Source organism: Copadichromis virginalis, linkage group LG3 (assembly GCF_057382275.1).
Source record: "Copadichromis virginalis isolate Kocher_CV1m ecotype Utaka linkage group LG3, C_Virginalis_male_GT1.1, whole genome shotgun sequence".
NCBI classification, from domain to species: Eukaryota; Metazoa; Chordata; class Actinopteri; order Cichliformes; family Cichlidae; genus Copadichromis; species Copadichromis virginalis.
In genome coordinates, this window is record NC_140620.1 from 35568231 (window position 1) to 35581390 (window position 13160).

At 42.8% G+C, this 13160-nt stretch overlaps 1 protein-coding gene across 2 annotated transcripts; it reads right to left on the bottom strand.

Moving 5' to 3' along the window:
• Positions 1–272: 272 nt before the first annotated feature.
• On the bottom strand, positions 273–4126 carry LOC146714362 (C-type mannose receptor 2-like). 2 transcript variants are annotated; one of them, XM_085450847.1, is made up of 5 exons: positions 4072–4126; positions 3655–3764; positions 2884–3252; positions 2392–2742; positions 273–1676 (listed from the first exon to the last, which is right to left on the bottom strand). In XM_085450847.1, exons 2-5 carry the CDS (start codon positions 3686–3688, stop codon positions 1333–1335), a joined length of 1098 nt encoding a protein of 365 aa, XP_085306973.1. In that variant the 5' UTR covers positions 3689–3764; positions 4072–4126; the 3' UTR covers positions 273–1332. The 2 variants fall into 2 exon arrangements, with proteins under 2 accessions (XP_085306973.1, XP_085306974.1); XM_085450848.1 differs by having other exon boundaries at positions 3655–3695; positions 4072–4120.
• Positions 4127–13160: the final 9034 nt, after the last annotated feature.

The window sequence follows — 13160 nt, forward strand, 5'->3', positions numbered from 1 at the left end:
CTTCAAATTTCCTCATGATGTACACAAAGGAAATCATTCAAATTTCATCAGGCACAGATGAGTGGGTCTCTTCTGCTCTATCTTGGACTGTAAGGACATTTTTAATTGCAAGTTGGAGACTGATCACTTGGATAATGCCAAGAGTTCTCAGGTCAATGAAGCAGTTTTTGAGAATATGACTTTTTTTTCATTAGGGTCGAACTATAAAGAATTTCCTGTATAAATAAATGTACCAAGAACTCTTGTAAGGAGTGTAGACTGTTACACTTGCAACTGAGTATTTATTTATAATGACAGGCAGATCATCGGTTTACAGCATGTCACTTTAAACAGGAGATCATTATGACAAAAAGTAGTTACATGGTTTTTGTGACAGTTTACAATATAAATGATAGGTTTGTAGCATAAACCTATTCGCTGGAACGTTAAGGACAATTTAATTACACAGCAAAGCAAGACACGAGTAGGCAAAGTTCTTCATGTTTCTCGTGCACGGGAGAGAACCGGACAAACGCCGTTCCTTCGCTTGACCCCAGTTGTTCTCGCCCGCTCCCCCGTAACACTGCTCTTTTATTGAGGTTACATGAATATGCATAGGTTCATTAACATATGACGTCTACATACAAACAAAGAGTACCTTGCCTGTGTGTGTGTGCGTGTATGTGTGTGTGTGTGTGTGTGTGTGACCCCATAAAGACTTCCCTAACCCTGCTGGTCTGGAAGTCCAGCAGTTCATTTAAACAAAAGGCACTTAGACTAAAACAGATATAGCTACATTTATCCTACCGTAAAACAATAAGACAAGGTACGACCTCTCCCATGCTCCCAGAGTGCTCTGGAATGCACACAAAGTTTGCAGACTATTAAGGATCAAACCTCTACCAATCTAAACTAATTATAAAACTCTAAGCATATATGACAATCAACAATACAAATCTAACAATAAATGCTCTGGTTTGTTGGATTAGATTTTAATATTTAGAAATATTATCATTAAGACCAGTTTATAAGTGTAAGTGCACAAAGACAAAAATATTGCAAAGATAAAAAATAAACAGCAAATATGAAAACCAAAACTAACATCGTTTCTGACATCCAACAACAAAAGTGCAACAATGGAGTAATGAAGCAATAATAAAGAAAGTAAGTAAATATGATATCACTGAATCAGGCAGTCAAAAGGAAACTATATTTACTTTAGTGAATATCAGATATTGCCAATTTTTTGCTGGTTACAACAATGTTTGTTTGTTTTTTTTGTTTGTTGTTTTTCTATTAGTTGAACTTTTGCCAGTAAAAAAAAAAAAGAGCCAGTGACACACATCAGAAATCTTATTTAAAACAAACAAAATTATATGTCTCATTGTCTCTCTGACTGACCCACTCATACTGTCCTCCACTCTGCATGCCCACAGCCCTGCCACAATCCTCAGTCTTTCCCTCTCTGCTCCACTTCTCATAGCAGACCAGCTTGTCATTGACCCAGAACCACAGATCCAGAGTGCAGGAGTAGCGCAGGCCGAGCCAGACAAAAGGACTCGAGGCATTCTTGGCTTTGTCTTGGACCCATCCCTGCTCTTGAAGGTTAGTGATGGAGACCAGTCCCCTGTGAGACTCTCTGCAGTAATCCAAGGCCTCCTCCCAGGTCTTGTTTTCTTTGATCAGGATCAGTTTATCTGCCATAAAGAAAAAACAACACATTCAGTTGAATCTAGTGAGCTGTAAACATGAGAAACTCTCTGTGCTGTTTATTTTGTTCCAATTAAAAAAAAAAAAACCTAGAAAAAGCGTGTGTGTTACTCTGCCCTCAGTAGAAACCAGTATAATAACAATAATGAACTTTGTGCAGACAGGTCGACAACATCCTGAAATATTTGTGTTTTTAAACTTTTAGGAATCCAAAACAACTTCTCTCCATATTTACAGACAACAGAGACTTTAAAACGTTGGTTGAACATAAAAGTAGCTCAAAGTTATCCCACAGATATTTAAAGTCATCTGACTGTCAACTAAGTGTGTTCATGTTTATGAGATTAATTCAGCAAACATGCAGATGTAGGAGGAGGAAAACTATACAACATGTTCAGCTGGATCTTGTCAGTGATTCCAGTGATCCTCCTTTTAGAGCAGGGGTGCCCAATCCCAGTCCTCGAGAGCTACCGTCCTGCAGCTTTTAGATGCATCCTTGTTCCCACACACCTGAATCAAATGAATGGCTTGTTATCAGGCCTTTGCCAAACATGATGGCATGCTGAAGAGATCAAACCATTTGATTCAGCTGTGTTGGAGTAGGGATGCATCTAAAAGCTGCAGGACGGTAGCTCTCGAGGACCGGGATTGGGCACCCCTGTTTTAGAGAAACCAATCAGACACATGTTGATAAAAACTCACCATCATAACAGAAGAAGGGTTTTTCTTTGTCACATTCATCAGAGCTCCAGTTTCCTGATCTGTTTAACAGAGTCATAGCACATTTCTTGTTGCTTTGTTCATCATTGAATAACTGCATATCCCAGTATCTGAAAGAGAAATTACTCCCATCTGACCACCTCCAGCTGTCTCTGAACAGACCCATCCACACACTCATGCTACGGCCAATGAACAGGGCCTTCATTTCTTCTCCATCTACCTGATCGAGTCCACTGGCCAAGTCAGTGTGATGGTATCTGCAGTAGCTCTGAGCCTCTGTCCAGTTCATAGGTGTTTCAATCAAATACAATTTTTTATTGTCTTTCTTCTTTTCTGTGAAACAAACAGAAAAACACACAAAGACATCCCCCAATAATTTGTTTGTCTTTTTTCTCAATTTACAATTATGTGATTCAATTATATTTTTATATCATGATTTTATAATATTATTTAATATTATGTACATCTCCTCACCATCATAGCAGATGAACCACATAGTACTGTCACATGAAACATCTACCAGCTTGTCTCTTATCCTCCCACAGTTTCCAGGCAGTTCTCTAGTAGTTCTTCCTTTCAGATTCCAGCTGCTGTCATTATGAATGTATTCCACTCCTGGCAGAGACCAACGCCACATCCTGTTTCCACCTGTGTTGTTCAGTCCAACCCAGGCTTCTCCTTGATTCTGTGCGGAGTTACGGAGTCTGCTCATGTCTGTCATGTCAAACACTTTGGCCAGGTCTGTATATTTCTCTCTGCAGTATCTCTGTGCTTCATACCAGCTCTTGTTTTCTTTAATAAAGTGGTACTCATACAGGCGGCATGTAAAGAAGCAACACTGACCTGAAATACAGAAATATGATAAACAAAAAAGTCACATTAGCAAATCAAACATAAGGTTGAAACTGTCACATAAATGAGACTCTGACTGCAGTGATTGTGCACATATGAGAAGACTGAGTGAATCTAAGCTAAAGTCCTTTATTTGCCCCTTTCATACATACAATAGGTCCAGGTACATTGGAAATCTTATGCAGAACTGAGAGTAACAGTCAAATAAGTACAAATACACACATACATATAAGGTATAAAACAAAGTGCCTGCAGAGGTATTATATAAGATTTTTTTTAAAACAGAAATTAAAAAAAAAACATGTCAAGTAGTAATCAGTAGTAATTAAGTAGTAATCTACAGTCATTTTATTTAAATTAAAAACCGTATATTTGACTAAACAATCCACTTACCCATCAGAATAAGCAGATACAGACTCCACTGCATCTTTGATCTGACAGATGAAAGTGATGTTTTATTACTCAAGGAAACAAAGATTTGAACAGAACTTCTTCGATGCACACTTTACGTCAGGAAAGAAAAGATGGATTAAACAGAAAGCTAGATAAAGAAAAATAGTGTGAACATTATGAACCAGAACAGAAATGAATTCATTTTTAATAATTCAGCAGCTCATGGAGAAGGTAATGAAACCATTAATGTTACTCATCTTGGAAGTTCTTGTTATTTTAAGCTCACAAGTCTTTTCAGTAAAAGTTGTGCAAGATAAAAGTTTCTTTTTTGTAACACATCACAAATTATTTTAAATATTCTCTACACATCACCTCTGTATCACAATCATGAAATGATATTACAGTTTTTAAACTTACATGTGATAATTTCTTCTCTATCCGATGTGTTCATAAAGACAGCTCTCAGGTAAATATTGAAATACAGTATAGAGAGCTCTTTTTGTCCTGGTCAGGATTTGAATATTAAAATAAAAGTCTGACTTTCCCTCTGAATGAATGATCCACTGATGTGAGGGATTTTTATATTCCAGTTATGAAAGATGTCATTTACATTATGAGAAAGAGAGACAGAGACAGATTCATCATGTGCTTGGTGAAATGATGCAGGACTGTTGGATTACCAGGATAAAGTTTCTGCTTCCTACATTTGAGTCATTTTAATAAATTTGACTATTAAGGCACACCGAGTAGCTAACTCTACTTCTGCTTTCGCTCATAAACAAATTCTGTGCTGTGAGTGGGATCCAAACATCATGCTCAGTGAAATGATGTCTATTTTTGTGTAAGGCATACAGACTTTAACACGTGACCATCAGGCAGTGTCATAGAGGCTGAGATCTCTCGGCTCAACTCTGGCCAGAAGTGAAGTGAAAAGATGTTTTATCTCTGTTGTGGGCCGTGCTATCCTCTATGCTGTTGCATGCTGGGGCAGCAGGTTGAGGGTCAGAGATGCCAACAGACTAAATTAACTGATCCACAAGGCCAGTAAATTTGTGGGGATGGAGCTGGACTCCATTAAGGTGGTGTCTGACAGGCAGATGTTGTCCAAGAAAAAGACAATGTTGGATAATACCTCCCACCCACTCCATGACGCACTGGCTAGTCACAGGAGCACATTCAGTGAGAGACTGAGATTACCAAAAAGCACCACAGAACGACACAGGAAATCATTCCTGCCTGTGGCCATCTCCCTGTACAACTCCTCCATCTAACACACTGTAAACACTGCAATAGTTACACCCTGGCCACTTTCTCATTACTTTCATTGCATTACATCCTGCAACACCTCGACCGCCCGGGAACTTATGCCAGGGTCCTGTTTGTGGACTTTAGTTCGGCTTTTAACACCATCGTGCCTGAACTTCTCTCCTCCAAACTCTCCCAGCTCAGCATGTCACCAGCTACCTGTCAGTGGATCACCAGCTTCCTGACAGATAGAAAGCAACAAGTGAGGCTGGGGGAGATCACCTCTGAAACTCGGTCCTTCAGTATTGGTGCCCCTCAAGGATGTGTCCTCTCACCACTACTCTTCTCCCTCTACACTAACTGTCATGAATCGCTGTGCGGCAGGCAGGAGTTGGACCCAAAAGGCAGGCACTCAGGCACGAAGTTTAAACACAAAGAACTCAGCTTTATTCGCTGGCAGGAGAAAGTCAAACAAAGCAAACTAAACTGGAAACTCACAAACTAAACCCACAGAGAGACACAGGGAGATCCACACAGCATGAGGGACGACGCGACACTGACTCAGAGAAACACAGGGTTAAAATACACTGGGAAGTAACGAGGGGAATGAGACACAGAAGGAGGGCACAGCTGGGAGAAATCAGGACTGACGAGACAAGCAAAGCAGGACACATTCACATAAGACACGGACCTTCAAGGTAAAACAGGAAGTATCACACAGAGACGCAAACTTGACACAGTGGAGACAGCAACTAAGAAACACAGAGACATAAACCATAAGGCAGAGGACTCTAAGAACCGAGAGACACAGAGGGGAACTCAAACATGCAGACACAGACTTACACAGAACAGAGGGGACACAGAGAAACATGAAGGGCAAGGGATCGAAACTAGAAACCATAGAATAAATCACACAAGTACAATAATACAAACATCACAAGGAACTAAAAATGCTGGGTCAGGAGACCCAGGACCGTGACAGTACCCCCCCTAGTAAGGGCTGGCTCCAGACAGCCCAAAACCAGAAAAACAAAACCAAACAGAAAACAACCCAGGGCGGGCGGCGGGGGTCCAGGACGGAGGGCTCGGAACAGAAAACAAAAGCAGAGCACAGCAAACACCGGGCAGTTCAGGGGGCCGACCATGCGGACGGCAACGGCGGCGGGGAAACAGTTCAGGGGGCCGGCCGCGCGGAAGGCAGCGGTGGCGGCGAAGGAGACGACGGAGCAGTTCAGGGGGCCGGCCGCGCAGAAGGCAGCGGCGGCGGCGAAGGAGATGGAGCTGTTCAGGAGGCCGGCCGCATGGAAAGCGGCGGCGGCTCTCAAGTGTCAGGCGTACTGGCCGAGGCTCGGTGGGCACAGGACCAGTCGAGGCAGGACCAGACGGGAATGAAGACTCGGAGGAGGCCGGACCAGACGAGGATGAAGACTCTGAGGCTGCAGCTGGCGAGGATGAAGACTCTGAGGCTGCAGCTGGCGAGGATGATGACGCTGGTGGAGCGACAGGAGGCTGAACGGGCCCCTCGGACCCTCCAGCGGAGACGGGAGGCTGAACGGGCCCCTCGGACCCTCCAGCGGACGAGGCGGGTGGCGGCGCGGGAGCCGCGGAGTGCTGGATGGACTCCTCTGAGCTTCCAGCAGGGGCTGATGTAGAGCCAGAGGGTATTGGGACCCCTGGCTGAATGTTAAGCTGACCAGAAGACTGTACTGCTATCGGGGACTGGGCCAATGGTTCAGGTGCGAGCTGAGCTACTGGAAACACGGGGAGCTGAGCTACTGGTGGAGGTGAAGCAGATGACTGCACGGGAGACTGATTTGAGGGCGTCTGTACTGATGTCTGTAGTAACGGTGGTGGTGAGAGTGGAGTGGGTGGTGGAGTCGATAACTTCACAGGGGAATAAACTAGAGGTAGTGGGGACGGTTGTGGTGCTGGTGGTTGAGTGGATGACTGTGCTAAGGGAGGCTGCACTGGGGACACTGGAGACTGCACTGGGGAAAGCTGAGCTGCAGGAGACTGCACTAGAGACTGCAGTGACGGTTGTGGTGAGAGTGGAGTTGGTGGTTGAGTAGACGACTGAGCTAAAGGCAACTGAGGAGGTAACTGAGTGGCAGACTGAACTGAGGGAGACTGAAGTGATGGTAGGGGTGAAAACGGAGCTTGTGGTGGAGTTAACGACTGTGCTAGCGGGGACACAGGAGACGGAGCTAGCGCTTCTGGCTGGGCAGCTAAGTGAAAAAACACAGCCCCGGAATAAACAGTCCCAGAGTCAGGAAACTCCTGATTGTCCCTTCCACTCACCACAGCTGGCAACTCAGAAGTCTCGGGGTCCGGCTGTGGCGGTGGGTGTCGGCGGCGGGAACGCCGTTTCTTTTTTGATGATGGCTCTGACGGGCCGAGCAGCTCCACGTCCGGCCCTTCAGGCAGGTGGGCAGTAGCAGCTGGGGGATGAAGGTGGAGCTCATTTTGGATTAAATCCTGTTCGAGTGGGTGGAGCGCACTGAGTAGCCAAGGAAGACCAGAGATTAAACGCTGTAGTCTGGTTTCCACAGCACGGCGAAATTCCCTCCCCTCATGTTCGAGCCACAGATGCAGGAGTCTTTCCACGGAGTAGATTATGTCCAGACGCAGTTCTTCTGGTGGGTTGAGTGCTGCTGGGTCCATGTCTGGTCGCGTCGTACTGTCATGAATCGCTGTGCGGCAGGCAGGAGTTGGACCCAAAAGGCAGGCACGAAGTTTAAATACAAAGAACTCAGCTTTATTCGCTGGCAGGAGAAAGTACACAGAACAGAGGGGGACACAGAGAAACAACCATAGAATAACTCACACAAGTACAATAATACAAACATCACAAGGAACTAAAAACGCTGGGTCAGGAGACCCAGGACCGTGACACTAACGACTGCACCTCCAAGAACTCAGCTGTTAAACTCCTAAAGTTTGCAGATGACACCACTGTCATTGGCCTCATTCAGGATGGTGATGAGTCTGCATACCAGCAGGAAGTTGAGCAGCTGGTACTCTGGTGCAGTCAGCACAATCTGGAGCTGAACACTCTTAAAACTGTAGAGATGACAGTGGACTTCAGGAGACATCCCTCAACTCCCCCCCTCACCATATCAGACAGCCCTGTGTCAACTGTGAAGACCTTCAAGTTCCTGGGTACAACCATCTCCCAGGACCTGAAGTGGGAGACCAACATCAACTCCATCCTCAAAAAGACCCAGCAGAGGATGTACTTCCTGAGACAACTGGGGAAGTACAGTCTTCCACAGGAGCTGCTGATCCAGTTCTACACTGCAGTCATTGAGTCTGTCCTTTGCTCCTCCATCACGGTCTGGTATGGTGCAGCCACTAAACAGGACAGGAGCAGACTGCAGTGGTCTGTACGGGCAGTAGAAAAGATCATTGGCGCCCCCCCCCCCCCCCCCCCCTGCCCTCCATCCAGGATCTGTACCTCTCAAGAACCAGGAAACGGGAAAATCATAACAGACCCCTCACACTCTGGACACAGACTTTTTGACCTGCTGCCCTCTGGCAGACGGTACAGAAGCCTGGAGACCAGGACCACCCAAAATAGGAACAGTTTCTTTCCCCTTGCCATCTCCCTCCTAAACAGTTGACCTGTCACACTGCTCCCACTGCCAGACTGCAGCTGCACCTTATGTACATTCTGTAGTATTCATTCCACCTCATTTCTGTATTCTATGCATATAAGTTTAGATTGGTTATTTATAGTTTGTTTACACAGCTTTGTGTATGTATGTGTATGCATGTGTAATGTATATATAGACACGTGTGCGTGTGTGTGTGTGTGTGTGTGTGTGTGTGTGTGTGTGTGTGTGTGTGTGTGTGTGTGTGAGATTTACATTGCTGTGCTTGAGAGCCTCCATCTACCGGAACCAAATTCCTTGTATGTGTCTGCACATATACTTGGCCAATAAACACGATTCTGATTCTGATTCTGATTCATATATTGTTTTAGTAAGTATCCAAAACATACAAGTTTCATTTATATAATTTTTCAAGGAATCTTATATCTGTTTTCACTCTTGTATGCTTTTCATACAAGTTTCACACAAGACAGATACAAACTTAATAAGATTTATATACATCTTTTCCATATGGGTGTGTAGCTAGCACATCATTTAATACCAGCTAGCCCAACTACAGTAAACCTACAAAAGCCACTGCTATTATGTTTTCTGTCTTCGTTTATGCCGGAAGTGATAGCAGAGCTCAGGCACGTGCAGAGGGGGGGGCTAGAGGGGCTTGAGCACCCGCCCCTTTCCTGATGGGTGCCCAAAGTGCCCTTTTGTTGAGGCAACTTTTTAAAAAAAAAAATTATTATTATTATTTTTTTTATGTGTGTGTGCGTGCGGAGTCCTGTCTGTGCCCCTCAACAATAATATTTAACTATTAATCACAGTTTTGCTAAATAAAAGGATCTGGCTTGCATCAGTCACATGATCACTATTAACCAATGATCGCCCTTGACGGCAGAACGCGCTGGTTACGAGCCGGGAACGAGCTCACAAAGAGCACGCGCATTTGTTGCGGTCCGGAGCTGTAGGAGAAACACAAGTTAACTCAGAGACACAGACTGATGTGACAAAACCAGTAAGTAGGTGTACAGCGTACACTGTAGTGTGTAGCACCAAGGAGTATTGGCTTATTACGTACACGTTGGTAAGCTGTCTTGTTGCAACTGACGAACTGAAACAAACGAGCGTGCTGTGTGTGCAACAGCGCGACAAACATTACCTGTCCTTTTATTAACTGCACAAGTAGTGCTGGTCATAGCTGCTGGCTACCTGTGTAAGGCTGTCATGGGTCTGTAGCTCTGTCACCGTTTTAGGGAACATATTTAGTTTTAAAGTATTTAGAAACATATTTAGTTTTAAAGTAAGTTTCCGGGCTTTTCCTGCCTTTCTGAGGGGATTATATTTCACTAAAAAACGATCTAATATGCATGTCCACATAATTATGCATTATTATAATTATAATATTTTAAAAAACACACGCTGTATTTTAAAAAACATACATTAAGAAGCAGATTATATTAGATTTATATTTTAAATAAGACAAAAGTTGGATTTTACAGCAGTAAAATTATTGTATCTCTACAGTTTAAAAATGTAAACGGTGGCGCCAGTGTCCGGCAGCCTCGCCTCTGTCAGTGCGCCCCAGGGTGGCTGTGGCTACAATGTAGCTTGCTATCGCCTGTGTGTGAATGGGTGGATGACTGAATGTAGTGTAAAGTGCTTAGGGGTCCTTAAGGACTAGAAAAGCGCTATACAAATGCAGGCCATTTACCATGTACCCATCAGGTAAAACATTGGCGACGTTTGCTTTGCCTTGTTGCCCATATTAGATTCTTGATGAATGTGTGTTGTTGTTATTCAGCCTGGTTCAATGTGCCCCTTTTTAACTTTGAGCACCCGCCCCTTTTAACCTCTCTGCACGGCCCTGGCAGAGCTGTACGTTTTAATTTTTGCTGTGGCGGTTAAGATGTCGGATTTTTGGCTTCACGACCCTCCTTTGTGGTTCGTACATGTCGAAACTCAGTTTGCTTTTCGTGGCGTTTCGGCCAACGACACGAAATACCACCATGTGGTTGCCTTGCTGGATCCACTGTCCACCCGCCATGTGATGACCCTCATCTGGGATCTCAAGGGAAATACACCGCTGTCAAGGTGCTGCAGCGTTGCTACTCCCTCTCTGATGCAGAGCGGGCCAAGAAACTCCTCTCTCTCCCAGGCCTGGGTGATGGTACCACTCTCGAGGTCATGGAGAGCATACTGTCCTTGCTAGGAATGGATGACGGCAGATTCCTCTTCACTCAAGAATTCCTCCAACATTTGGTGGTGCAAGCTGGTAAGCCTGGTACTTTTCCCATGAAGTATTTGTTAGTGCTCATTACAAGGCAAATGAGTCAATGTAAAGGTTTCTTTGACACAAACTGATACCAGATGTTACTGTTGTTTTAAATCAGGGATGTCGAACTCCAGGCCTGAAGAGCCAACAAGTTTAATATGAACAACGGAATTTTTTTCAGCAGTATCACTCAGATGTGTACAAGTGTCATAAAATAGCAGATTCACTCATTGCACTCCTTTGTATGCTTACATATAAATATAATATAAAAATAATATAAATAATATAAATATAAATGAAGAAGTTCACTCTTGTGAAGTTTTCATTGTTTACACACAATGGGTGTAAAACAATAAAACTGAAGTACAAAAAACAGAAAAGAAAACAAAGAGCACCAGTCACGGAGCTAAAATATGTCACTGCACTGTCAGGTATCACCTTTATTAATAATTCATTATATTTCACATCATTGATCATTAATAAAATAATCACAAATATGCAATCAATAAATAAAATATAGTTGAAGTATTTTTCCCTTGTACAGCATTCACACTGAGTTACTAAGTTTAATGTGAACAACTGTCTGTGAAGGTCCTCAGTCATCCAGGTCATGGTAGTCTAAGGAGCTTGGAGAGAAAAGCGTCTGGACTTCTTTAAGTTGTTTGAATATGTGAACAACTGAATTTTTTTTCAACGGTATCATGAAATAATACACACTCACGCATATGTGTACAAATGTCATAAAATAGCAAATTCACTCAGTGCACTCATTTCTACACTTTACATATAAAAATAACTTTCTTCTCTTTCTACAGGAACTAAATTCTTCTCATGACTGATGTGTGACAGAGTCATTGTGGTAGCTACAAACTTGCAGCCACTTGCGGCCCACGTCACCTCTACTTGATGTGAAGAAATATAATGCAATTTGGCCCTTGAAGTTTTTTTTGTTGTCGAGTGCGATGTTAAAATAAGTTCTTTAACCCTTTAAGACCTACCATAGAACCAAGTCCGCCAGAGCTTATATTATATTTTTACATGCTGTGGAGCCATTTTTGGGAGCATTTCAAGTTGATATACATCAATACAACCATTATAGCCCAAATTTTAATAATATGTATGCATTAAGTGCATAGTAATTACATAAATTGCAAAAAAGTGCAATAAACTACAAAAAAATTGAAAATCGTTTTTGTTTTTTTTAACATATATTTCTAGTTAGAGAAATTTAAGAGGCTTATCCCTCAAAACTCTAAATACAAAAAAGTTGCACAAAATAGTTTCCCACCACAGGAAATTTATTTTGAGTGTCTTCATAGTTTTATTTTTGAAATACACCAATTTTTATATGCTGCAGGAAAAACGAAAATAAATATTATACTGCAAATTTGCAAAAAAAACCCAAACAGAATATGCATCACAATAAACTATTTCCAACAGTGCAATATGAGTCCTAAGCATCCCAGAAACAACACAGAAAGTCATAAAGTCAAAGATAACTTTTAAAAACACCAGTATAGGCTCATGAGGCCCTGATGGTAAAAAACTACATTTCCACGAAAATGACGTCACTTCCGGTTTAGCTGATCAGATCGGCAAAGCGTGTTTCTGGAATATTGTGTTTTTGTTCCTGCAAGCGCTTTTTATGCTGTTTTTGCAAAGCTATATGTGGAAGGAAACTGTGACCTAGGACAAGCTGATGGCATAAGATGTAAGTACAACTCCTCTGGTTTCATATGCAAAAAAAATTATTGCGCTACCTTACGTGGTTGCAGTGCTACTGGGATTTAAAAATAGTTACGCAAAACAGAGCGCTCCCGCTCCGACCGGTTTTAAAAGGTTAAAACCCCAAAAATGATTTCATATATAGGCAATATGTCACAATGTTTGAAACGGACTCACGTGCAGACCAGGTATCCTTGATAAAGAGAAAGTGCGTTTATTTACAGTGAGACAACAGGTGAGAATATATATACAGTGTGGCGGGGGAAAGGGTCCGGGGCTCCAGGGTCCAGGGGGAAGCAGGGATTAATCCAATAAACGCTCTCAAAACAATAGCAGAAGTGCTGCCACGTGTCTGCCAGAAAGAGAGGACCAATTTGTTTATTTGATAGTTCAATGAAAGGCTTCAGTTAGTTAAGAGTTAGGAAAAAACAATTTGCATTCATGTTTGCAGTTTTGTCTTGTTATACAATATTTCAATTTTAAAAAACAAACAAAACACTGTTTACGGAAATGTTTGTGGGTGTTTTCTTGTTTGTTTGTTTTGTACACAAAAAAAGAAAAAAAAAAGAAAAAGAAAAACACTAAAGTGGCCCTCCAATGAGATGACAGTGCCAGCAGTGGCTCACACCTCATTAAAGTTTGAGACCCCTGGTCATGTTATT

What these genes read in the sequence shown, in the direction of transcription:
- LOC146714362 (XM_085450847.1), bottom strand. Translation starts at nt 3,688, where the DNA reads ATGCAGTGGAGTCTGTATCTGCTTATTCTGATGG. An exon ending in GTGGTTCATCTGCTATGATG is followed by an intron (nt 2,743 to 2,883) that starts GTGAGGAGATGT and finishes TTTGTTTCACAG; the next exon opens with AAAAGAAGAAAGACAATAAA. An exon ending in ACCCTTCTTCTGTTATGATG is followed by an intron (nt 1,677 to 2,391) that starts GTGAGTTTTTAT and finishes TCTTTATGGCAG; the next exon opens with ATAAACTGATCCTGATCAAA.